Source organism: Mesocricetus auratus, unplaced genomic scaffold (assembly GCF_017639785.1).
Source record: "Mesocricetus auratus isolate SY011 unplaced genomic scaffold, BCM_Maur_2.0 Super-Scaffold_100025, whole genome shotgun sequence".
Taxonomy (NCBI): domain Eukaryota; kingdom Metazoa; phylum Chordata; class Mammalia; order Rodentia; family Cricetidae; genus Mesocricetus; species Mesocricetus auratus.
This window is the reverse complement of record NW_024429206.1, coordinates 16,533,836-16,560,040: the sequence shown is the minus strand read 5'-3', so window position 1 is coordinate 16,560,040 and position 26,205 is coordinate 16,533,836. Positions and strand designations below refer to the sequence as shown.

Here is a 26,205-nt window from a genome sequence, read left to right as displayed (position 1 = left end):
CATGTAGAATGTTTGAAATGTAGAAGTGGTCACAAACCTGAAGGGGTGTGTGTGTAAATTATATATGCAAGTCCTCTTGGAATCTCATCCATCTCCTCAGAGGCACTGTAACCCCACCCCTAAATGTAATATTGTCAAATGGGGTAGAAAATCACCATCAACCAACCCTGAAATAGCATTCATGTACATGTTTACAGAGCACTTTATTATGATGTCTGACAATTCACCCTCGAGTTGTATCTCACAACCCACCAAGACCCACAGTGAAAGCCCAAGACATATTAGATGTGTTTCTTAAAACAGGACGCCTGCCCAGTGCTGTGATTTGATACCATGATTGCTTCTTTGAACTGGGAAGATGACTTCCCTCAGGGGATCATTATTTTCCATCTAGGAAGTGGTAGTTTCCTGTCTGCTGGAGCTGCAGAGGAATCTATAAATGCCAGAGACCAAGTAGGATATCCCTGTACTCCCATTTTCTTCCTAGAAATATCTAAACAGCAAAGCAAGGATGCTGCATCGCCTGCTGTAATTGTACACAACCATCAAGAAATGAGCAGACTCTAAAGATTTCAACACCAAAAGAATCTGAAAAACAGTATTTGTGTTTTTCCCTCCTTCATAAAAAAATAATTCTAAACATAAAGTTCCTTCCTTTGACCTGTGCCATTTCATGCTTTCTTTTCATTTTGGAGCGGATTTTTACCAAGCTCAGCACATCTACTCTGAGGTCTGAGTCGCACACTGTTCCATGACTCACCCCTCCTAGAAAGCTGTTAGTGGGAAGCAATTACCCCAAATGGACCTGGGTACCTGGGAGAGCTCTGGGGCTCATTTGCTGCCAGTATTTTAGAAGCAAGATCAATGCAACTCCGACTCTCCCGAAGCCAGCATCTCTACCCAGTTTCTTAACTGATGTCTTCATGGCCTGATAAAAGATCAGATGTAGTATGAGGCATTGCCAAGGCGTTACCAGGGGATGGTCCTCATTCATCCTGAAGGAAATGGGGCAGTTTCAAGATTTTCATGGCCCTTAGACAACTAATAGCTCACTTGGAAGAGTTGTAGACTAAGGAAATGATCCCCACCAACACAGACCAGCACATCTCTCAAGCCCTAAAAGATTTTAAGGTTTGGAATTCTGTTTTGTTTTTTATATAAAGGTTTAGGAGCTGGAGAGATGGCCCAGCAGTTAAGAGGACTTTCAGCCCTTGCTGAGGACATGGGTTCAGTTCCCAGCATCTACTTTGGGTGGCTCACAGCTGCCTGTAATGCCAGCTTCAGGGAATCTGACACCCCCATCTGGCCTCCACAGGTACTAAACTCATGTGCACAACCCCCCCCCCCACACACGTATACTTTTAAAAATAAAATATTTTTAAAGTAAAGGCTTTCTATAAGTCCTACAGAACATTTTCTTTTCTTGTCCATGTAGTACTAACTCAAGACTGTTAAACTCTCTGACAGAAAAGAAAAATAAAACACATTTACAAATATAACCCATGGCATGAGTGCTAAGACTCAATAGAGAACACACAACCAAAATAATACAACAATTGAAGAATGTTCATATGTTTATTTCCATGTTAAAAATGATGAGTTACCCTGTGGTTAGAATATACCTTTATGCTGAAAAAAATGAAGTCACTTTATTTCTGAAATATTTCCAGTGTGGGGGAAAAAAAAAGGAAAAATATTCAGAAAGTACTGAAGAGTAAGATCAAAATGTCCTGGAAGATTCCATCAACAATCCCAGCATGAGCCACAACATCCTTTCCAGGTCAGAATTCCTAACTGGGTGTATTTTTCAACGTCAGGCCCCAATGCTTTCCCATCATCCATTTAAATATTATTGAGCTGGATGTCTATACACTTAAGAGCTACAGTTTCACATGCTTTTATTTTTTTAATGTATTTATTCCAATACACCATTCACAGTTTCGTTATATTGCCTATATTACATACAAAAATATCTGCTGCCTGTATTTCAGCAAAGCTTTGTCCCACCATCCACCCTCTACATGACAGATGAGATGCATTACATTATACAAATATGGTTTTGATGGAAGAGAAAGGTGCAATCCATAAACCATCTCTGGTGTCATTTACAGAGACCTTTCTGGATGACCAGAGTAGAAAACCCAATAGGATTCAGAAATACTACCTGTGGTCACTTTTGGGGATCAGGGGACTACTCACTGATGGACACAGCTTCGCTATGGTCTCAACCCTTTCTTTTTAACTCTCCCTCCCCCCCTCTGTGTGTGTGTATGTCTGTGTCTGTGTGCACCAAAGCATGTATATAAGACAGAAGTCAACCTCAGATGACATTTCTCAGGCACCATCCACCTTTGTATTGAGACAGGGTCTCTGACTGGGATCTGGAACTTGCCTATTAGGCAAGGCTGGCTGGAAAGGAAGCCTCAGGTGCCTGTCTGTCCCCACCTCCCCCATGCTGGGATTATAAGCATACACTACCATACCTGGATTATTATGTGGGTGCTGGGTGTTGAATTCCAGCCCTCTGGCTTATGCAGAAAACTTTACCCTTTACCAACTGAGCTCCCCGCCCCCTCTCTCTCTCGATCAGAAGACCAAAGGTGACTTCCTAAACCTTAAATGAGTTACAAATTACTTTCATCCATAGGTGTGGCCAAGGGGTAAAATAAAATCAATACATGTCTTGGCTGCATTCATGTCTATAAATAGAAACTTTCTACCCAGACAGCTAAGAATTGTCATAGTTTGGGTATGTATAGCCAGTATAGCAGACAGTTTTCTAACATTAGTTAGATGTTGCTCTTCTGGCCATGGCTCCCACTGTATTTATGAATCTCTCAAATATAGCATACCTACCATTCAGCTCCAGTTCTTATGCCTTGACCCCAACAGTATTACATGCAAATCCTGATGATAGGGACAACATTGTCTTTGAATGTCCTGGGTCACACTACCTTGGTCAGTCTACTGTTTCAACCTCCCTATGAGTGCCCAAAGAACCTATAGCCTGCCGCTGTCTCCTGACTCCCCCAGGATGAATCTGAGCATAAGCATCATTCTTGTGGCAGAGCAAGGGACTTGATGTATGTCTGGCTCAGGTTAACTAGTCATAAATATATATGAAATATATCAAGAGTAATAATTTGGCTATCTCTGCATGGAAACTTTAGTCCAGGCCAATACACAGCCCTGGGAAATTGGATTTTAAGGCTTGAGGTTTGTGCCATCTCCCCTATTCTAGTTCATGTGGGTTAGAGGCTAGCACAAACATCATAGCTGACTTGACGGAAAATCAGGTGAGACAGTCACAGTTTACGATCTGCAGGAGCTACTTCGAGCAGAGGATGCTTCTGTGACACTGTGATACTGAGTCCTGTCCAAGACGAATCTGAGAATGACTCTCTTGATTCCCACCAAAGGCCTGAGTGTGTGACTCCTTGGCATTCACACAGAGAGATGTGGATGCGTGTGCATATGCTGTGTCTGTACGTATAGAACTGTGTGTCACATCTTAAAAGGGTCATTTCCCCCTCAGAATCTGCCATTGGCTTTGATTTGAACTGATGTTAGCCTAACACAAAGACACGGAGAAATGTGCACTGAGGCCAACTCAGAGTGTGTCTGAGAGGCCCACGGAGGCATCTTCAGCATGATGGTCAGCATCTCCCTTCCTGCTTCAAGTATGTCAACCACAGAAAATCCTTACTTGTGCTGTCCCTGGTAATTTCCTGCTAAGCTCTAGGCAAGCCCAAGGCCCCATCTGACCAATAGGAGGCAGCCTGGTTTGTGGGTCCTTGCTTGCAGCCAGTTGTCTCATTGTCGGTTCCCATTATTTCTGTGATGGGAGATAGGATTTTAAATGGCTCATAAAAGGAGCCAAGCTTATCTGGAGTCCTGCTACCCTGCACAGGTGGTTTGGGGCTACCTGCCCCCACTCCAATCTTTCCAGAAGCATTTGGCTAACTAGAGGGCTCTTAGCAGCAGCAGATGTCAGCCAAGCTCATGCAATACCTTCATCTCCAGGCTTCATTCTCCAGTTAAAGGTTTTGGGGACCCCAGCAGTTTCAGCTCTTAGGAGCCATTCTAAACACAGAAGCAAGTCAAGATAGTTCTAGAGTTGAAGCACATGGCCTGTATGTCCAACCCTCTTTGTAAACACACTGCAGTGCTGGGGGTGTCATAAGCAGGGAGAATGTCTTTGCTGTCCTGTCATGGCTATAGGAGGGTTGGCTGCCATGTTTCCAGCCTGGACATATACAAAATGAGAGCAGAGGGATGAGAACGCATCTCCTCTGAGAGGCTCAGAGAGCAGCCCTTTGACATCAGTGACCTCCTGCATGTGCTTCCTGCTTAGGGCCTTTGAAAATCCCTTTTTTTTGAAGGTTGACAATGACTCGGTTAGTTCACAATGAGGCATACTAGCCAAGTGTCTGGTTTTCTAGTTATAACATGATGATAAACAAAAACGTCACATTTTGTCAAGCCAAAATCCGTGTCTTTCTTGAGACTATTCATGATGCTTGTAAATAGCACTTCTATTGAAAATTATGCAAAAATCTTTTTTCTCTTGAAACTTTGATTTAATACCACAGTTTGTTTGTACAGCTGATTTGGGGCTCTGGAAAATTGATTTATTTATAGTTACAGGTTTGGAAAAATAATCATTGCTTTCTTCACCAAAAGATGCCTGAGAGGTTTCTTCTCTGTCAAAGTGACAATTGAGGGTGTCTTTTATTTTTCAGTCATTGTATGGATGACTTCTATATATTGCTAACTTGAAACATTGGTTTTTTTAATATGAAAAGTGGAGAGTTGAATATGAAGTTGTTTCTTCATTTCTTTGCCATATAGATCAATCCTGCTTTTTGAAAGATTTTTTTCTAGTTAATGTGTATGTGTGTATGTGTATGTGCACATGAGTGCAGTACCCACAGTGACCAAAAGAAGGCATCAGAGCCCATGAAGCTGGAGTTACAGAAGGTTGTGAGCCACCATGTGGACGCTCTGATCTGAACTCCAGGTCCTGTACAAGAGCAGCAAGTATTCCTAACCACCAAGCCATCTCTCCAGCCTTTCAATCCTGTTTCTTATTTTAGTTTGAATGATACACTGTGTTGGGCACAAAGGGTTTGTTTCCATGCTGTGAAGTTGGAGTCTCTACCCTCAGAACTGTACCCTCAGGAGATCCACAGATAGCTAACAAGCAGACAATGAAAACAGATGTTTGTGACACAACTTTTCTCAAAATGTGTTAAACTTCACGTGGAAAATGATTTTTAAAAGAAAAGGGGAAAGAAAAAAAGCTCTCTCTTCTGGGTCTCCAGTAACACCTCTGTCACTGAGATAGATAAGAAAGTCCAGCGTCAAGAAGAAGGAGACAAATCATGAGAATGTGTTGCTCAAACACTGTCCCCAGCAACTAAGTTTTTTTTTAAAAAAAAAATGACATCCTGTGTAGAGACCTAGAACTGGCAGACATGATGAGCCCCATTGAATAAAACTCATAGGAACATCAAACATAATTCTTCTTTGTGAGTTTCTTAAACAACCCCTCCCCCTCAAAAAATGCAAGGTCAAAAGAACAGATTCGAGTCCAAATGTATATAAAAATAATGAGCCTCACTCCCACAACTAAGAAGGCTACATTCAGTCATCTTCCTCCACGGAGATCCAAACTCAGGCCACGCGCGATGAGTGTCCACTGTGCTTTAAAAGGGCTAGGAATAGAAAAAAACCACCATCCATCCGGAAGGTACCTTATTACACACGGCCATTGGTCGTGAGGTGACCAACAGTGTCTATGTGGTCACGTCTACTGCCGGCTGCCGGCCTCTGAATTCAGTCTCCCATCCCTGGGAGCCACTGTGTTAGAGATATCACCCACCTCTCTAGACTGCTGGTACCCACTCAGAGAGGGATCCCTCCAGACCCCCCCGACCCTGACACTTTGTTGAGTCACCCCCTATTGCTGATCAGACCCACTGCTCCACCGTTCAGAAAACAGAAGGCATAAAGGTGAATACGAACTTAAGAAAGGACTTCACATCTGGTCCTGCAGTCTCTCCATATAGTCTCTGAAGTCCTGCGAGTCCCCCAGCCCCATGTCCTGGCAGACCCACTTGATGCTGTCATCACTGTCAAACAGGATGGAGTTGGTGTACGGGCCCCCATCCTCAGGGAGGATGGTGGTGTAGGACGTAAACTTGACTCTCTTCCTCTTGGGGCCAGAGGAGCCCATGGGTTCATTTTTCAGCTCTTTCTCATACACATAGTCAGGAGGCCTGAGCAGCTGACTATGGAAAGTCTTCTGGGAGCTGCCATTCAGCAGGAAGTTCCTCTCCTCGAACTGCAGGCCCCTGTCGATCATGCTTGTGCACTCCTCCGAGGGGGAGAGTGATGTCCACGGGGTTCTCCAGAAGTTCTACCTCATTCCCAAGCCAGACCCAGTCGTGGGAATGGGGGATGTTGCCCTGCTCACTCACAGCAAACCTTTTGTGTCTATACTTCCAAGCAAATGCCACGCAGTTGATCAGGAAGACCAAGATGGCCAGACAGAAGACACAGAGCAGGGCATACATGCCAATCTCCAGATCTGTTAACCCCCTGGAGGTCATCGTGAGGTCACCGGGGTTATTGGATTCCGGCAACTTCCCTTGAGTGGGGAAGCTTGTGAAGGCATCTGCCCCGCCTTTGAGCAGCTTCCCTCCCATGGGAGACTGTGGGGTTGTGCTTTTGTTGGTCCTGTCCTCGTGGCCAACCGGTGCGCCATGTTGGAACCACTCCTGGGCCGCCCGCTCCTGGCTTCCCTCACGCTCTATGGAATTGCTGAGGTGGCCTCTGTATTCCCGGTTCAAGCCCTCGATGTCATTGCTGCCTCCTTGCTGCTCATGCATCCCAGGTTCAAACCTGACCTTGACATTTCCTTTACCCACAGCAAGAGTACTCTTCCTCTTGCTCTTCTGACAAGATTCGCTGATGGACATTTCTAGCTTGATCAGGGGCCCCTGTCCTTCGCCCTCCGCAACTACGATTGGCCATCTGGTCTGAAGGTTTGGCTGGACGGATACCACCATTTCATCCAAGGAGGAAACGGTCACTGAGAAATCCTTGGGATCATAAATGTCTAAAGGTGTTACTGAGCCATCACTGAACAAAATCCAGGAACTGACTATGGCTTCCTAAGAAAAACGAAACCAGAGTAACAGTATTATGACTGGATTCCTTCAAACTTACAAACAGGATTTCCTTTGGACATTATTGGCATCTGCAGATAGAGGTGAATTTCTGATTGTGATGGTCTTAGCTCTTGCTATGCCTTGACCTTGTGTCATTAACATGCTATAGCCCCACTGGCATGAGGTGCCAGGAATGCACTTCGATGAGTGCATGAGAGTGTAAATGAATTTATTGCATGCCTTTCCATGGAGTGTGACTTTGACCTTTGTGGAGACACTCAGAAAGATCAGGTGATTTATCTGAATCAATTAGATGCAACTAATCAGGTTACCATTCAAGATGACATTATTTTGAACAACCTTTATCAGGAAGCCAGTGCTGGGCCAGCAAAGCCACTCTCGGAGGAAGTCCTTGGTAAATGAGATGGTGTGAGGCTGGCTTGCTTGAATGGCACCATGACCCTCTCTCTTTTAAAAATGTTTTTGTGCCTGTTTAGAGACACAGGGAAGCTTTAGCACTGGCAACACCTGCCATCAGTAAGACAATCTGGTACCAATTAGCTGTTCTTGTACAAGTAGCCGAAATGGAGTCTCCAAGCCTCAAAAAAATCACCTTCTCTCTGTTTGGCAGGAGTGACAACAGGGGATCCCTTGCATGGTTTAGTCGCAGCAATCCATGCCTAGCACAGATCAGCCAATAGGGAAGCAAAGGACACAGGAAGATGTCAATAAGCCCTGAGTGCTAGCCTCAGAGACAGGGAGACACTGGGTAAGAAGGAAGGATATTCAAGAGCTGTCAGGTCTGGCTGTGACACCCTCCTAGCCCCCTATGCAAGGAGTCATAACCGAGGGTAGAGCTAACTTTATGCCCAGAACATGGGCCCCTGGGAATCTCACCTGCTGCGGGGCTTGGAGAACATCCTGAGCCGCCACTGTAGAGATGATGGCCCTCTTGTCTGCCTTGTGAGGCTGAAGGGAAAGGGACAGGCCAGCCACCAGTTGCACGCCCAGCTCTGTGATGGTGACACGGTCATCCAGGACAATAACTGTCTTCTCAGCCAGGATTGAATCAGAGAGAGGCGAGAGGACCTGAGAGAGCAAGGTAGAAAGCTTGTGACTTTGTCCCACAGGAACACCTTTGACTCCCAGGCAGATAGGGTCATTGGTGACCCGTCTAGTGTCCTGGTAAAGGAACACAGTGGCAGGGTTTTAAGTGGGTCTGGGGTTGTTCAATAGCACAGACTGAAGACAGTTGAATAAAGATCACTTTGGTGCATGTCTTTTGATTCCTATATGACAAAGACTAGCACATATCTATACTCAAAGAAAGAAGAGGGGTCAGGTTAGGACTCCTCACTGAATGTTTCTGCCTTGGTGATAGGTATGGAAGAGGTGAGACTTTTTCAACAGCTGGTCAGCAGTTTCTGAGCATGCTGGGTTGGAGGCACAGTCTCCAAGAGAGCGGCCCTCAACCTGGCTCTCTGTGCACAATCCTTCTAGTGGGCAGGTGTTTACCACTGAGCACCAATGATCACCACAGGCCATTTGGGTCATCGCTGGATAAACCAGTTTGCGTGGCATTTCCTAAGCTGCTATTCCTCCTAATACACCTTTTGGTGTACATCTAGGCATGAGGGCTAAATCCCAGAGATAACACATGGTAAGTGGGATGATTTCTAGAATATTCCCCCAAAGACTTCCTCCCTTCACTCATCCACTCACTTGTGGGAAAAAAAATGAAAACCCATTCCCTGACTCTTCAGTGTCACACGATACAGACATCTGAAAGCCAAATGGGGCTGAATCGCACAGGGTACCCAGTGTAGTGACCAGAGCTCTTTGGGTTGGGTGGGGGAGATGATGTTCCCAGCCAATGACACAAGGAAGTAGGTGACACTCAGAGAGTCTCTACTGGCAAGGGAGGAACTCCATAAGAAGAAATGCACAGGGCTCCTGGCTGACAACATCTGGGAAACAGGGGCCTCAGCCCTAGAAGCAGAAAGTTAAGCTCTCTCAAGACAGTGAGAGAGATCTGGAGTAAGTTATCCCCCAAAATCCCTGGTCACAGACACAGAAACACTGACTCCCACCTCAGGCTGCCATGCAGAGCCCAGTCAAAGCCACCTAGTGTTCCAGCCTATAGAGTCACCACTGAGGAAATGAGTGCCATGTAAGGTTTAAATCTGTGGTATCTGTGTAAGATGCAAACACGTGGTGTCTTGTGAGGTGGAAACTAGGAGACTAATGCATAATATAACCCACTTTGTCCAACTGTACCAAAAATTAACCTTGGAAGCACCTAAAACATGGTTTAGCTATGATCAATAATATTTTAGATCAATATAAAATGTCTGCATAACATTATTTGTAATAGCCAGAACCTGGAAGCAACCTAGATGTCTCTCAACTGAAGAGTGGATAGAGAAAATGTGGTACATTTACACAATGGAGTACTATTCAGTGGGGAATAAAACAATGGAATCTTGAAATCTGCAGACAAATGGATGGCGGCACTAGAAGAAACCATACTGAGTGAGGTAACCCAGTCACAAAAAGAGAAACATGGTATGTACTCTCTCATATATGGATTTTAGACATGGATCAGGAGAGTGCCAGCCTACAATCTCACTGCCAGAGAGTCTGGGAAACAGAACCTTCATCCAGCGATTGATGGAAGCAGAGGCAGACACCCACAGCTAAACACTGAACTGAACTCCTGGAATCCAGTGATAGAGAGGGAGGACTGATGAGCAAAGGGGTCAAGACTGGGATGGTTTAACTCACAGAAACAGCTGGCCTGAACAAGGGGAGCTCTTGGACCCTAGACTGATGGCTGGGTGGACAGCATGGAACTGATCCAGACCCCCTGAATGTGGTGTCAGTGAGGGGGCCTAGGCAATCTATGGGGCTTTGGGTAGTAGATCAGTATTTATCCCTGGCATACAAATGAAATTTGGGTTCCCATCCCACATCCAGGGATGCTCTCTCAGCATGGACTCAGCCTAGGCCCTGCCCTGAATGAAATGAGAGACTCTGGAGATCCCCCATGGAGGGCCTCACCTTCCCTGGGAAGCAGAGTGGGGACTAGGTGGAGGGCTGGAGGACCTGGTGTGGGGGCGGGGGAGGAGGGAAGGGAGAGGGAACTGGGATTGACATGTGAAGCAAGCTTGTTTCTAATTTAAAAAAAAACAAAGAAAAACCCTCTGGTTCAAGAAAAAAATCTGCATAATAATCTGACCAAACTTGGCAATAAAATGGTTTTTTGTTATGATGTAACTGACTATTCAACTATGGTTCTTCTTTATCTCTTACGAATATTGTACTTTTAAATTTCATTTTGTCTACTATTCTGGGTTTAACATAGACAATGGTTAAACTGTAAAGCTGAGGGTGGGTTTAGCTTTTAGGATGTTCACTAATCTACTCGGCTATGCAAAAAAGTAAAGCACTATAGCCAGCAAGATGGCATAGTGGGTAAAGGCACTTGCTGTGCAAACCTGGTGACCTGAGTTCAATTCCCAGAACCCACATAAAGGTGGAACAGAAGAATCAATTCCACAAAAGGTGTTCTCTGACAAGCAAATACCCACACTCTGTGGTACACACCCCCATGTATACACAATCACAATATGAATAAATAAAAGTATTTTTTTAATCTAAAAGCTCCACTGTGATTCCCATCCCAGCGGGAACCAACCCAGACAGAGATTGCCAGTATCCTAGTCCCTTTCTCCACCTACGGGACTAGGTAAGTCTGGGCCTGTTTCTGGGCCACCTTCCTGTGCCCTGTGCAAAACCACATGAGGTGTGGGGAGCCAACCCACCCAGAGACTGCCAAGGCAAGAGGAGAGCCACCGGAGTATTGGACCTGCTTGAACCCACCGGAGGGGATCCCTGGTCCCGTACCCACCAGGAGAGGAAGAGACTCCTTCTGCACCCACTGGAAGAAGGGATGGGAAGAAGACAATATAAAAACACACTCAGAAACAGAAAAGTCAATATGACACATCCAGAGTCTAGAGACTACAACAGCACATCCCAATGCAGATGAAGCAGAAGAGAATGGCCTTAAAAACAACTTCATGGAAATGATAGAGGCCCTCAAAGAGAATATGAGAAAATCCCTTAAAGAAATAGAATAAAAACAAACCAAAAAATGCAATAAATGGAGGAAAAGACAAAGCAAAAATTGCAAGAAACAATTCAAACAGTGCAAGGGTTGAAAGCTAAAATAGAGACAATAAAAAAAACACAGTCTGAGGGAATGCTAGAAATAGAGAAGCTGGGCAAACAGTCAAGTACTACAGATACAAGCATAACCAGCAGAATAAAAGAGATGGAAGATAGAATCTCAGGCATTGAAGATATACTGGGAGAATTAGATTCATCGACCAAAGAAAATCTTAAGTCCAACAAATCCCTAATACAAAATATCCAGGAAATATGGGACACCATGAAAGGACCAAACCTAAGAATAACAGGTATAGGAGAAGATGAAGAAAACCACCCCAAAGGCTCATAGTCAACAAAATCATAGAAGAAAACTTTCCCAACCTAAAGAAAGACATGCCAATGAAGGTACAAGAAGCTTACAAAACACAAAATAGAATGGACCACAAAAATGTTCCCTCATCACATAATAATCAAGATGCCAAATGTACAGAATAAAGAAAGGATATTAAGAGATTAAGAGCAGCTAAGGAAAAAGGTCAAGTAACATATAAAGGCAAAACTATCAGAATTACACCTGACTTCTCCATGGAAACTCTGAAAGAAAGAAGGTCCTGCATAGATAATCTACCAACATTAAGAGACCATGGATGCCAGCCCAGACTACTATATCCAGCAAAGCTTTCGATCACTATAGATGGAGAAAACAAGATATTTCATGAAAAAACAGATTTAAACAATACGTATCCACTAATCCAGCCCTACAGAAAGTTCAGGAAGGAAAATTCTAACCCAAGGAAGTTAACGATTAACTAGAAAAACATAGGCAATAGATAATCCCAATTTACCAACAGCCAAAAGAAAAAAGGGGTGAAAATTCACACACAGTTCCACCACCACCACCAATTCCAAAACAAACAAGAATGAGCAATCAATGGTCATTAATATCCCTCAAAATTAATGGTCTTAACTCGCCCGTAAAAAGACACAGGCTAACACAATGGATTTGAAGACAAAATCCATCCTGCTGCTGCATACAAGAAACACACCTCAGCTTCAAAGACAGATATTATCTCAAAGTTATGGGTTGGGAAAAGATTTTCCAATTAAATGAACCCAAGAAACAAGCAGGGGTAGCAATTCTAATATCTAACAAATTAGACTTTCAGCTAAAATCAATCAAAAGAAGACTGGTGGCTGAGAGGCCAGCATGGGACTGATCCAGACCCCCTAGAGTGTCATTGAGGAGGCCTCGGCAATTTATGGGGCCTTGTGTAGTAGATCAATATTTATGCCTGGCATACAAATGCACTCTGGGAGCCCATCCCACATCCAGGGATGCTCTCTCAGCCTGGACACGTGAGGGGAGGGCCTAGGTCCGGCCCTGAATGAAATGAAAGACTCTGGAGATCCCCCATGGAGGGCCTCACCGTCCCTGGGGTGTGGAGTGGGGACTGGGTGGAAGGTTGAGGGGGTTGATAGCACGCAGGCAAGGAGGGGAGGTAGAGGAAGATCGGATTGACATGTGAAGCAAGCTTGTTTCTAATTTAAATTTTTAAAAAATCACTCATAAAACCTGTCGACTACAACTATTCTATGACCTTCTTTAGAGGAACAGATATAATTGAATAACTATATGTTAAATGAGGGTGTCCAGATTGACTTACAAAATATGGCCTGAGTAATTCATCATTAGTTATCTCACATAGGAGAGTCTGAGAATTCAGCAACTGTGTGGTTCATCAGCCTGGATGTCTTAGCAATCCAAGTCTAATGTTGAGGGACCTGAGGATTCCCGGAGCACTTTAAGTCTCAGGCTTGAGGCTGAAGGAGCTGGTTCTCCTATCACTAGAGGAGTCAGTTGCAACAATGACATGGCAGATGAAACAGCCAGCGAGAGTAAAAGCAACTGAGCAAAACAAGATTAAATTAGCTGGTAAAAGCTGTCATTGCTTTTGAATATTAATTTTACATTTGTATATATCTTAAAATCCTTTACTTATAAGCATTTCTTTACCTTCAAAATAACATTAACTTCTGTATTTTTATCATGATCATAATCTGCTAATTCATAAAATGTATGTATTTGTTTATCCTCAATAATAATGTAACATCTTTCGAAAAAATGTGAGTATTGTGTGTACTAAGGATTTTTAAAACAACTTATACATAACCAAATTTTTATTCAAGCTATGCTTGCTTGTATCTATCAAAAGAAATTAGAAGGTAATGCTTTCTCTTATAATTTACAATAATAATTTAAAATACTTGCAAGTATGTGGTTATTATATTCCAGATATCCATCTTTATGTCAATACTCTTATCTTCTTTTTATGTCCACAAATAAATATATTCATTATATTAAAATTGACATTTCCACTTTGACAAATCAAGTAAATTTCAATGAACTACTTCATTATTTTAAAGTAAATTATAGAAGTGATACAATTAATATTATCTGGTCTATTATAGTAAATTAAGACTGCAACAAATACTTACGTTTTAAAAAATAGAAATATTTATGTTAAGGTTAAACATAATTTGTGGTTAAGATATTGAAAAAACAGTTTAAATGTGACCAGTATAAATGAATTATAGTAAAAATGATAGTGTTGGAGGCAAAATCGGTTTAAAAGTAAATCTACATCTATTTCTGCCACCAGCAGAAAATATTATTTTATTGAAACAATTACCACCATACAGTAGTACTTAATTTTAAACTCTTTTCATTTTAATTAAATTTGTCTCTTATCTTTAATTGTTACTCTATATCGTTACAGTCTATAAAAGGAAGACAAAGTGTCTTATTTACTAGATTACTTTCCTCGTTTAATGACGTACAGTTCATGCAATGATTATAGTTATTTTTGAGACTTTAAAGCCTGGCAGGAACATTTGAGACAGTTATTTTCTGTAAATAATGAACACACAGATGTACTATGTTTAGTTCCATACAATGAGGACTGGGTGCTGCTACTGACATCAACAATGCTACATATTTTCTTTGCAATGTGTTCCAAATTCTATTATTACTATGGTTGCTTTACCCATAAAAGGTAAAGCAAATTTGATTAGAGAATTAAATAAAAATACTAAAAAAGCACTGATATATAGACATAATAATACTCTTCTTAGTATTTGCTGCTTATATATGTTAAAAAAAGTTAGTGTTATTCATAATTTAAACCATAAGGTTATGTATTGAGACTTCTGATAACTGTCAACATGAGTGGAAGCTTTGCATTTTATGTAGGAAAAATCTAAATTAGAAAGATTAGGGACTATTAGCCTGTGTAATATTTGTTCTGTATGTGTCATTTTATGATAACTCTTTTTCCTGTAACCTGGAAGATGGTTACTTGATACACAAGAACACCTACCAACCTATATGACTAATTCACTGAATTTTAATTATTATATATTTCCCGAGTTGTTTTATTAAATAAAATAAATGTGACTTGTTAAAAAATCTAAAAGCTCTAATCTCGAAGAAAGTCATTTCTTATATTGTGTATTTAATTTAGCTTTCTCTAGTAAAGGAGATATTTTTCTATGCTCTAAAGTGAGAAAGAATTTTTAAAAATATATCTTTTTCATAGCTTCAGGTAATGTATTTTTATCATATTCACTCTCCCCCCCCCATCCTCCCAGATCAACCCCTTCCCCATCCAATCAACTTTATGTCCTCTTTATTGTTTTTTTATTCCAAGTAGAATTTGTGCTAGCTGTATATCATTGTGTGTGTGATCTCCACTGGAGTGGATTGAGCTACCCGGGCCCACACTCTAAGAGACAATAGACCCCTCCCAGCAGCTATCGGGTGCCAATAGCTCCTCCACTAGGGGTTGGATCTCATGTCTGCCTACTTCCTCCATGCTGGGATTCTGCCTGGCTTGAGCTTGCACAGGTCTTGCATGTGGTGTCTAACCATGGTGCGTTCATATGGGCATCTGCCCTGGTGTGTCTGGAAAATGCTGTCACTGCCCATGTTCTCTGAGTTCAGATTCTCCTGCTCACAGGCTAAACATGTGTAAATTGACTCAAACTGGTATGTGATGTGCACACACAGGATGCAGGCACACAGCCATATTACACCTGTTAACTGGGGAGTCACTGATGTCAGAGAGAAAGGGGCAAAGACCCCCCCTACACCCCTACTACCCCATAATACCTGCACGGTAGTGATGCCCGGTTCCCGCCCTGCCAGGATCCTGCCATCCTGTAACTGGGCAATTTTCGGTTCCTCCACCTTCACAAACTCGGTCACAAGGTTGGTGATGTCAAACTGCCAGTCAGGGCCCAGCATGTAGGTCAGCTGACCCAGGTCAGGTGACTCGGTTACAAACTGGGTGAGGACTCGCACCAGGGCATGCTGGTACTGCAGGGTGCACCCTCGTCCTTTCTTCTCCTCGTCTTCCTCATCATCGCTCTCCCGGGTGGGCCTGGAGCACAAAGAAAGCAGAACAAATTAAGCCTCCTTCTTAGCGGGAAACCTTGCCTGCCCTTGACTCTGCCTGACTGTTGGAGGAAATGCAGCAGTTTTCTCCTCATCCATTGATTTATTCCCTCATCCATTCGCTCGTCCAATGAATGAATAAATTCATCCATTCATCCATGTTTCTCTCGCTCTTCCTCTTCCCCTCCTTCCATTTTCCCCTGCCCCTAATTGTCAACAGCTCACCCAGAGAAATCTGTCTCTTCAATTCTAGAACCTTCCCTTTGAGACGAACTTGCCCTGTGACCTCCCAGGGGGAGGACTTTGCTGACTGTGTCAGGAGGAGCAGAGCCGAAACCAGGACAAGTCCTGCAAGCAGAGTTAGACAGAGCACAGCCTGTTCTCCCAGAATGACAGCTGACGTCCCTGTGCACTGAGTCAGACTACCATGAACTCTGCCCCCTGTGATGGACAGACAGACAGACATCATGGTGGCCACACATACTTCACTCAGTCAACCTTCCCAGAACCTTGAGACTGAGGTTTAATTCTTGTCTTAATCTTACTGATAAGGAAACCAAGATGGGGAGAGAGGAGGCTCCTTAATCAAGGCCATGAAACTGGTCATCTGCAGAGGCAAAGTTAAGGTCAAGCTACCTGTCCCAATGCCTGTCCTTTCCTTTTCTAGGTTCAGTCCATCCTTCCTCACAGAGGCTGTGGGCAAACCAACCTCCCCAGCGCTCACCCAGTGACCCAACTTCCTTTGATTTCTGAAACAATTTGCTGTCCCCTTAAGGACTGAGAACAACAATAGGAATGTATATAAGACCTCTCCCGCACAGCCTTGGAGTAATTCTGGGTCCTCAAAGAGGCAGCAGCGGGTTATCTTTACTGATAAGAAAGACAGCTTTGGGAGGACAAAAGGATATAGCGTGAAAAAACAGAGTGGTATTCTTGCTAGGATTGCATGTGAAGTGTCCCACATAGGCTTGTGTGTCTGAATACCTGGTCCTCAGCAGGCTTGGGAGGTTGTGGAGCCCCAGGACCTAGCTGGAGGAAGTGGGATTCTAGCACATCCTTGCTGTCAGTCCCCGCTGCTTCCTGATGTCCCTAGCTGTGAACAAGCAGCCTTCCGCTCCGGTCATGCCTTCCCCACCACGAACGAACACAACCTTCCTCACCCAGGTTGCTTTCATCACGTAGTTGGTCATGGCGACAAGAAAAGTAACTAAAAAGTGGTAAAAACCTGCTGTCTTTTCATTTTCAGTCCTTCAGCAGACATCACAGAGACAGTATCTGCTTGGTGCATGAGTGCCATGGATAATTTCCAGACACGTGCCGATCTCCCTTAGTGAAGAAACACACACAGACCCCCCCATGCAACATTGGCAGCATTCAATAACATAGCCACGCTTTCTTTGTATTGCCCATTAGAGTAGATGTATTTTATAATAAAGGACAGTGTTCAGTAATTTGTGCTTGTGATGTGAATTTCCCCTTAACTAAATAGACAGAATTGAAAGGATACCTTAAGCACGCCAGATAGTCACACTATGATTCGGTTTGTGTCGATCATCAGTGTGACTCTCTGTCGTGTTTAAGATCTCCCGCTCGTCCTTAAATCTCAGAATTGTCACCATGATATGCTGCCGTGCAGATTCCTTAAGTTTTGTCCCATTGCCAGTTTCCTCGGATGCTTGCTTCTGTATTCCGGTGTATTTTGCCAGATTCAGTCAAGTTTTCATCTACACTCTTAGCCCCCCATTCGTTGTCCTCTCCCTAGATTCTAGCTCCAGGCATTTTAGACATTTTGTCACTGTCCCACTGGCCTTGTGTTCTGCCCAGCTGATTTTTGGTTTTACTTAGACTGAGTTTTATCTTCCCTCCTTGAGTTGATTGGTCTTTTTCTGCCATCCTTCCTGAGCCACTGAGCCTATCCACTGCTACTTCTTGATGAAATCGTTTACATTCGCATTGTTACCCAGACTACTTAGGATTCTGTAGCAAATACCACCCCCAAGATAACAAGGGATTTCAATACTACAACCCACATGTTTTGTGTATCATGATTTTTAAAAACGCTGATGCTGCTGGGAATCCACTTCAGTTAAATCTGTTCTGGTTTGGCACACCAGCTCTGGTTTCAGTGGTGTTTTGGGGTTTAGAGGCCATCAATGGCATTCTGGTCTTAGTGGTGTTCCTGATATCCTGACTCCCTGCTGATTTTTCTCAAGGGGTAATGTGCCCCCTTGTTGGGGAAGTCCTGTTATTTGCCTGTGCATTTGTCAATAAAGTACTGTCTGGCCAATAGAAAACCTAGATAGGAGGGACTAGGAGTCGAGGAGGATTCTGGGAAGGGGAAACACAAGAGAGTCAACATGTGACGCCATGGGGGTAGGACGCCGGGAACTATTCTCCGGTAAGAAACATACTTAGATTAACAATTATGGGGTAATTACTTAAGGCAGAGCTAGCCAGTAAGAGACAAACAAGGCCAACAGCTTCATAATTAATATAGCCTCCTGTGTGTTTATTTGGGATTGAAGCAGCTCTGGAACCAGGCTGGCGGGAAGGCTCCTCTTAAGGAAAGCTTCAATTAACAAAATGGTGATCAGGAGTGGGATCATGAATTTCCACGCAAAATAACAAAAGCTTTAAAGCAATTTTAGAAACAGAAGAACGGAGAGAAGCACAGATTTTGGTAGCAGCATTTTCTCAGGTGTGCTCTGTTTTGCTAGCCACAAGCCGAGATTCATGCAGCTCGCTTACTGGAGTCTTCCTGACTCAGCATAAAAAGAAAAAGAAAAAGAAAAAAAAAGCCAACAAGGTTGTTTTAAGAGACTCTGCTAACGATTGAAAGGTGTGTATGTACAGCTGGAAGTGGCAGCTTTTGCTGGATGTCAGCATGGACTGAGGCGGTAAGCTGAAATCACGCTTACGCCCACCATCCTGAAACGGCAGTTTAAAACAGCCGCGGTTTTACAGTAAGACACGTGGCCAGAAAAACGTAAAGCTTTACAGTAAAGTCAGACTTGGATGAACAAAACCTCTAAAGGTTTACAGTGTGTTTAAAAATATACGTGAGATTGAGAGAGAAAATGAAACGGCAAAGTGGTAAATAAATACAAAAGCCGGCGTTGTGGTGGCGCACACCGGTAGGATTTACTCCAGAGGCAGAGGCAGGCGGATTTCCAAAGAGAAACCCTGTCTCAGAGAAAAATAAATAAAAGTAAAAGAAATAGAATAATAATAATAAATAAATAAGCCACGTAAAGATGGAAAATACACAGAGAGTCTGGATACTGTACGCTATTATGTTTTTCAGTTTTTTGCTTGCTCAGGAAGGAACTGATACTAAAGTACACTTGCTTATAAATGCTGCTAAATTAATACAACTTATATCTTTTGAAAATACCTTGACTTCAAAATTTAAGCATAAGGATATGTTACTCGGAAAAGGAGTTTTTATTTATGTTTCTACAGAAAATGAAAAGCTGAAGATTTCTTCCAGGCTTCTGTGGTTTCATGAACCAAGACCCCCGGAAGCAGTGGACCAGGTGTTCCAACAATTGAGACAGCTAAAATGATGCAGCTTTACAGACCACAAAAATAAGGACTTATACAGGTTTCTGAGTTTTGTCATGATCCCCATGGTATGAACAGCGCCCCCTTCCAGCAGGAAGCAGTTTGGAATGAGCGACGTCCCAATTCCCATCTTGGTTATAAATCTTTGTTTTCATTTAAATGGGATTGTTTATAATTGATTAATGATCACAGCCAATCTTCTTTTAATGGTAAAAAGGGGAATTATGGTATGGGTATTGCTTTTCATTTATTGATACAAATTCAAGGTCAATTTTGTGATGTTTATATTTCTCCTCTTGATTAAGCATTGTGCTTATACTGATCTTCTAAAATGTAATGCATAATTGAATACAGACTATAGATAGTTACTTATAATAGAATTTATAGTTAGGTAAGTTAGGTTTTCTAGATATACAGAAATATATTTGAGACAGATAGACAGTCTTCAAACCTCTCAAAGACCTTCAGAACATGGCATTTAAAATGGTCTAGGGTTTTTTTTGACAATGAGAAATGTCTGCTCCTGGCAGCACCAATTATGTCTGAGAGGAAGATGGGCATTGAAGAAACTTGTTATGGAGTTTGCTTTCAACATGGCAAGATTAGCCATTTGGGCAAGAAACTGCTCTTGCCTAGACTGTTTGACTGCTGTTGTATAATCTGGACATACAGGACCCACAGGAAAGTGACTACTAAACTCAGTCTTACAGGGTTCCTGCTTGATGAAGAGTCTACGAGACTTTCTGCAGGACAAAGAAAAATGACTGACAGACTGCCAACGCAGATGGACAGTTTGAAATTTCCTGCTTTGCTGAGAAGTGTTCCAGACACATTGTGGCCTATGGGCTGAAGATGGATGCCCCAACGTTACAGAGGAACTTCGGGTGACTGTCCAGGCAGTAAGATGTCTCTGTCAATCCTAGTGTTTATATATTATCCTTCTGTGGTCTTTGATGGAGTTGAAGACAGATAGTTATAATTATAGTTTTCTTTAGTTATGATAAAAGATAAGCTACATATAGGACTTTGGACTCACAAGGATGGGATGGATGATATTTTCTTTAAATCTTGCTAAAATATTGTAACTATGTTCTTACTTGATAACTGTTCTGTCATATACAATTTGACTATGTTAAAATTAAGACCTTTCTTTTGTTTAAACAGAAAAGAGGAGATGTTGGGGAAGTCCTGTTATTTGCCTGTGCATTTGTCAATAAAGTACTGTCTGGTCAATAGAAAACCTAGATAGGAGGGACTAGGAGTCGAGGAGGATTCTGGGAAGGGGAAACACAAGAGAGTCAACATGTGACGCCATGGGGGTAGGACGCCGGGAACTATTCTCCGGTAAGAAACATACTTAGATTAACAATTATGGGGTAATTACTTAAGGCAGAGCTAGCTAGTAAGAGACAAACAAGGCCAACAGCTTCATAATTAATATAGCCTCCTGTGTGTTTATTTGGGACTCATGGGGATCTAGAACCAGGCTGGCGCGGCAGAGCCCAGGTGACTGGCGGGGGATAAACCAAAGCGGCTAGCAAAAGAAAAAGCTTCTCTTAACACCCCCTTGTTCAAGTGAACAGGCAGAAGGCATCAGTCATGCAGGGGGCATCACTTCACTATGCTGACCCTTCATGTTGCAGAGGAGGAGCTTGGCACCTAGTCCTGGGCCTTTGTGGTACTCTCCGCCAATGTTTCAAAGCATGTCTGAGATTCCCCATCCCTCATCCTCTGGAAAAGTTGATTGTTTCGACGCCATTGGGTACTCGTTCCCTTTGGTTTAACAGCCGCTGCCTCTGTTTACCTCACCTCTCAAATTTAACTGTAAAAAGCAAGAAGAATCTGAGGCATGCACTCAACACTTTGCTTGGAAATCTCAGCTTCACGGCCAGCTTTGCTTGCCTTCCACGCAACTTCAGGGCATAGCACACTGGCATTCTGTAGCAGCCAAATGAGGATCCATGTTCCTCATGCCCTCTGAATGCTCACCAGGGTGTTTCCAAGTTCGCTCTTGCTCGGGATGATTTCTATTTCCAACCAGGTGTTGGGAGCTTTCCCACCATGCTTCACTCAGCCAAGCTCATTGTCAACACCTTCACCACCCATGAGTCTACAAAGAGTCTGCCAAAGGCCATTATGTTCCCCCAGAGCCTTGCACCTTCTGCCCACCGCCAGCTTCCAAAGACTCCCTCCCTAAGGTGTTACCGCTGCACTCCAAAAGTGGGTAACAATATCTGGATCACTTCCTTCCTTTGTGGTGTAACAAAATGTCCACAAACCTCGCAGTTTAATAACACTCATCTGCTTGCTTGCAGTTCTGTGAGGCACAGTCCAACCAGGCTCAAATGGCTCCAGAGTTCTGCATAGAGGCTGTAAGGCTGAAATCACGACGGCAGCCAGGCTCTCACCTGAAGCTGCTGGGGTAGCGTTCGCATCTAGACAGTCAGGTTGGTTGAGGTATTGTAGTGATCAGTTTCTACAGTTAGCCTTGGGGGTCCCATGGCCTGTGTCCATCATGAAGGGGTCCTGGATCCTAACGCCCCCATCCACTTTCCATGGTGCAGGATTCAATCCATCTTCAAAGCCAGCATCCCTCTGTCAAGTGGTCCTCGGCCCCAGACCTCTCCAAGACCCTTCTACCACCAGCTGGAAGGGACACTCTGGCCCTCCTGGATCATCTCCACATCCTAAGACAGATTTGGTGTAATTGCATCTGTGAAGTCTCCTTGGCGTGGCACCAAATTAATGCTCAACTGGACTTTTAGTTTGATTTCTACTGTTGCAGATAAAATACCCCCCGAGGGAAAGCCACTTAGGGAAGAAAGGGTTGTTTTTGTCTCACAATTCCAGAGGGATATAGTCCATCATGGGGAGGAAGGCATGGCAACAAGGGCTAAAAGGGGAAATGGCTGATCAGACTGTACACATACTCAGGAAGCAGAGTAGAGCAAGAACAGGAAGTGGGGTGCACTCTCAAAGCCCCCCCACCAGGGATATACATCCTCCAGAAAGACTCCACCCCCTAAACTTCCCATAAACTTCCCAAACAGCACCACCTGCTGGGGACCGAGTGTTCAAACACATGAGCCTGTGGAGGACAGTCTCATTCATGGGGGGGCGGGGCATTCCCATTCAAACCGCTAGACCTGAATGAGCAGCAGATGGGGGCCCTGGAGAGGAGTCTGACCTTAGGGCCTCCCCCTGCGGCACACATCATTTCTCTGGACTCCAGACTTCTAGCATGGCTGTTCCCAACCTACAGTTGAGGGAACTGCAGAATATGTAGGTGAAGTCGCCAGGTCACATGGCAGTGCATGGGAGAAACCAAGCTTAAAACTTAGGCAGTCTCGTTTCCAACCCTGCGGCCTTCACCGCGTAACACCTCACTCCATGAGTGATGAGCGACTGTGAGGAAAGAGAGAGTGGGCGGCATGAACAGTTGCACGACAGACAGTGGGAAGTAGTTATGTCTTGGGTGCCAGGCTCGGTGTAGGGCCTTCTTAGATTCCCACATTGCCTTCCTGCATCCCAGAAACCGCTCTGTGAGGCTAACCAGTATCACCACTCGGGTTGCTGCTACTGTCTTTGACTCAGCGTCCTCACGTCCAGCTGCTGGTAATTATCCAGTTCGAGATCCGCAGGAGCCCGGAGTCCAGAGCACTGCTGGGAGCCAAAGCCGGTCCCATGATAACACACCTCCCACAGACCCCCTGAGCCGCTGCAGCGGCCTCCAACCCACAGCCGGGTCTCCCGCTCCTCACCTCCTGTTGGAAGCCACCGGGACCCTCCAGCCCTTGATCTGGCTCAGCTCGGTGTCTGAGATCTCCATCTGCAGCGGCAGGCGGGGCACCCAGACGGTGACCTCCACCTGAGAGGTGAAATGCTGGTGGGTGAAGTTCACGATCGTGCCCACTTTGCTCTTCATCTCCTTCCCGTTCACAAAGATGGAATCACAGGCGCTCGAGACCTTGGTGGGGGGAGAACGGGGAAACACGGAGGAGACGCGTCAGCGAGAGACCAGCAGAGGTCCGTGGACCTCGACTCGACAGCTCTGATGTTCTGAGGCACCCGGAGAGCAGGACGGGTACAGGGAGTAATTTGTAGGCACTGATTAGCGACAAATACCTGATGGACAGACTCCAAGAAAGCCGTTTTGTGTTACAAAATACTGACAAGTTAAGCCGTAAACATAATTTATGAGAGTTGTGTAACCTCAGCTGCCTTTTGGGAGTGTGCTGTTTTCTTTATCTTACCTTTTCTTATGCGCTCAAACCACCACTAATCAAGCCCCAGGTGTATCTTATTCCACTCCTGTACCACATTTGAAGACGCATAAAAGGTTTTAATGTTACTAAGAAAATGCTTTGTTCCGGCCATAAAATGGAGCATATGAAAAAAAAACAAAAAAAACAAGAGGAGTCTGCACTAGATTAAAATCCTGGCTAAGCGTTAATGGAATGTGCTTGAAATATGGATGGAATTAATCCTGCAGCCACTAAACTACAATTCAAAACACTGGAGAGGAAGTGGCATTTCACAGTAGTCTCTTTCCTGGCACTTGGGGGTGCTCTAGCTCCCCCTCTCCTGTGGGGTCTTGCCAGATATGTCAGCTCCCTGCTTTGTCTCCCATCTCCTGGGCTAGCAAAAAAGATGCTGCAGACTTGTTCTCCATCAGGAAGTTCAAGGGAGGGACTGAGCAGTGAAGACTGCAGAGCATTGGGAATCACAGACTATGCGGGACCTGTGATTTCATTTAGAGACAAGAAGACTAAGGTTTCAATGTCAGTCCATTCCTCAGGTACCATTCGCCTTGTGTTTTGTGACAGGGTGTCTCCTTGCACTATAGAGCTCGCTGATTTGGCAAGGCTGTCCAGCCTCTGAGTCCTTGGCATCTTCCTGCCTCCCCAGAGTTTGGATCACAAGCATACACCACCACACCTGACTTTTCTGCATGGATGCTGAGGACAGAACTCAGGTCCTTGCGCTTATGGGCTAAGCACTTCACCAACTCAACCATCTCCCTGGCCCCTATTTGCAAATTATTACTCTGTTGAAGGAATGATATCTAGAATAAACAAGAACTTTAAATCTCAACTATAATGAAATGCCCCCCAAACATCCCCCTATCAGCTTAGGACAGATTTGCTGTTCAGAGTAGCAGGTCCTGAAGAGAAAGAGACCTTAGATGACTAAGATCTGAACAAGCAGTAAAGGGGCTTCAGACCAGGCTTCGGTAACTCAGGGATGGGGATGATGGGAGATTAGAGAGTGTGTGGCAGAGCAAATCTGAATATGAACACTAAACCCCACTCTTATGCAGAACAGCTAAAGTACTATAGTTCAAATAACATACTGTATGTTTTATGAGTATCCAAAAGAGGGGAACTTGCAGGTTCCAACCACAGGGCGATGCTAATAAGATACAAATGGAGTTATCAGATTTGTATTGGGGTGACACACACACACACACACACACACAAACCATTATGTGTGAATTAACCTTCAAATGTTTAAGGAGGTGAAAATGCCGAAGCTCTTGTTTGACTATTACACACTGCATACAAGTGTGAAATTATACACTTACCCACACATATATACAACTAAAAGAACAATATTCTTAAAAGACAGCAATGAAATGGTAGCTGACATTATAATCCCAGCAAGGGGTTAAAACGGACATTTCTCTTAACTTCTCAGCTTTAGAAGAAAAGAATACTCTTTTTCAACCTTTTCTTTGCTTTTTTAAAAGGAAGAAAAACAACAATGAGCCAAAAAAATCCAGCTGTCTTTCAGGGCATGTTGCAGGGACTTAAGCACGTGTTGTTGAGCCCAGAATCAAGAAGGGAACAATTGGAACGAGGCTTCCAATTAGGGCAGGACATGGGACAGAGGACAGAGCTCTTATATTCCATAGTACCCGTGGTGCAGCATCTGACTTCCACCCATTGGATTCTCAGCAGGGATGGAAGCTGTCACAAAAGCCCTCCCCTTCTGCATGGGCACTGAGCTGGGGGAAGCTGAGTTTCACAGGGTCATGCCACCCCCTCTGCTCACTCTACCCCAGAGAACACGGCATCCTACCTGAAGTCAAGTCAAAGCAGACACCAGAGACTTTAATTGTCACCTTCTTCCTGCCTCGAACACTGGTCACCATCTCCAGGACTTTCCCAATTACCCCCCCTTCCTAGAATCCAGACCTCAACTCTCCTGTGTTTGTAAGTAATCCCTGACCCTTCCTTGTCAGCTGGTACAAACTCACATGAAATCCCACCTCAAATCACTCTGATTGCATCCAACCACCAGGGACACATTGGCTCTGGGAACTTCTGTCTTAAAAACATAAAACACGTGGCTGAGGACAAAGACCCAAGATCAATTCCCAGAACTTACAGTTTACAACATGAAAAACAAGATAGACTAGAGAGATGGCTCCATCGTTAAGAGCTCTGGCTGATCTTTCAGAAGACCCAGGTTAAGCCGGGCAATGGTGGCGCACGCCTTTAATCCCAGCACTCGGGAGGCAGAGGCAGACAGATCTCTGTGAGTTCGAGGCTGGGCTGGACCGGTAGCCTACAAAACAATACAGAGAAGCCCTGTCTGGTAAAACCAAAAATAAAAAAATAAAAAATAAAAATAAACAAAAATTCATTCCGTATATTGTGCATGGAAAAGACACAGGGCTTGAGGCATGGGAACTCAAAGCTGATGAACACATATGACCCTGGAGTTCCAGGACTCAGCATCACCCTTTGACTCAGAACTGAGATTACAACATGGAATAAGTACCTATTAGGTAGAGAAGAGAAGACGATGTAAAATCTAAATTCCCACTTACATTAT

The 26,205-nt window shown here is 44.0% G+C and overlaps 1 protein-coding gene across 1 annotated transcript in view; it reads right to left on the bottom strand.

Moving 5' to 3' along the window:
* Window positions 1–1,561: 1,561 nt before the first annotated feature.
* Window positions 1,562–26,205, bottom strand: part of Tmem132b (transmembrane protein 132B) — a 243,877-nt gene continuing 219,233 nt past the window's right edge. The window contains 5 exon segments of the mRNA XM_005080599.4: window positions 1,562–6,388; window positions 6,390–7,178; window positions 8,073–8,264; window positions 15,517–15,787; window positions 23,127–23,332. Coding sequence (XP_005080656.2) covers window positions 6,041–6,388; window positions 6,390–7,178; window positions 8,073–8,264; window positions 15,517–15,787; window positions 23,127–23,332 — 1,806 coding nt within the window. The 3' untranslated portion in view covers window positions 1,562–6,040.